The sequence below is a fragment of the Sapajus apella genome, unplaced genomic scaffold (assembly GCF_009761245.1).
Source record: "Sapajus apella isolate SASKATOON/1434 unplaced genomic scaffold, GSC_monkey_1.0 scaffold74, whole genome shotgun sequence".
NCBI lineage: Eukaryota > Metazoa > Chordata > Mammalia > Primates > Cebidae > Sapajus > Sapajus apella.
In genome coordinates, this window is record NW_022437014.1 from 380361 (window position 1) to 381569 (window position 1209).

Here is a 1209-nt window from a genome sequence, read left to right on the forward strand (position 1 = left end):
GTCCCCCCCGCACCCCCGCCCGTCACCCACCCTGAGTCCCCCCCGGCACCCCCGCCCCCTCCGCCCTGCGGCCCGCCTCACCCAGCACGCGGAGCTCGGCCGAGGCCGTGGCGAAGTCGCGCGTGAGGGGCTTGTTAGCTCGGCAGATGTAGATGCCCGAGTGCCGGGGCTGCGCGTGGGCGATGAGCAGGTTGGTGCGGCCCAGCACGACGACATCCGCGGAGATGGGCTTCCCGTCTGGGGAAGGAGAGGGAGCCGCGCTGGAGGGGTGCCGGGGACTGTGCCTCCGGCCAGCCTTCGGGCCTCAGGAACACTTTGCCCCGGGTGAAGTGGGCACAACCGTCCCGGGTCCGAATCGCATTTCTTCCTCTTGCGAGCCCGGGACCCTCTGAGCCCTGCTGTCTCCATCTGTAAGGGGAGCTAGCCCTTACCTGGAAGGGTTTCCACGAGGGTGGAAAGAATGTGAGAACCCCTGGCACAGAGCAGGAGTATATTAATCTTAGGTCCTCCGTATAGTTTTTACGACTAAATTCGTTTCTCTCAAGAGGGACATGCTCCTTCCCTGGGGTCCCAGCCCCAGGAGTACGATGAAGCTAGGGCCGGTACAGTCGGACCAAGCCAACGATTCGAATGTGCACAGACTTATCTCAGCTGAAACGAAAACCACCTAAAAAGCCCTCGCCTTGTAGACAGGAACAGAAAATCTAGAGAAGCAATGCAAATAGCCAAGAAACACAAAAGTGTTCAACTTCATGTCATCAAAGAAATGCACTTCAAAACAGATGGGGACGGTGTGGGCTGGGCACGGTGGCTCAGGCCTGTACTTCAGCCACCAGGAGGCTGAGGCGGGAGGATAGCTGGAGGCCAGGAGTTCAAGGCCAGGCTGGGCAACAAAGAGAGACGCTGTCTCTACAAAAAAAAAAAAAAAAAAAAAAAGATATTAAAACGCAGACGTGCCGGGCACAGTGGCTCACGCCTGTAATCCCAGCACTTTGGGAGGCTGAGGCAGGTGGATCACAAGGTCAGGAGAGGGAGACCATCCTGGACAACATGGTGAAACCCTGTCTCTACTAAAAATACAAAAATTAGCTGGGCGTGGTGGTACAAACCTGTAGTCCCAGCTACTCGGGAGGCTGAGGCAGTGGAATCTCTTGAACCGGGAGGCGGAAGTTGCAGTGAGACAATGCCACTGCATTCCAACCTGGCGAC

General features: G+C 57.7%; 1 protein-coding gene across 1 annotated transcript in view; it reads right to left on the minus strand.

Moving 5' to 3' along the window:
• The window catches only part of IGDCC4 (immunoglobulin superfamily DCC subclass member 4), a 47950-nt gene that overhangs the window by 14049 nt on the left and 32692 nt on the right, over window positions 1-1209 (minus strand). The window contains 1 exon segment of the mRNA XM_032250990.1: window positions 82-237. Coding sequence (XP_032106881.1) covers window positions 82-237 — 156 coding nt within the window.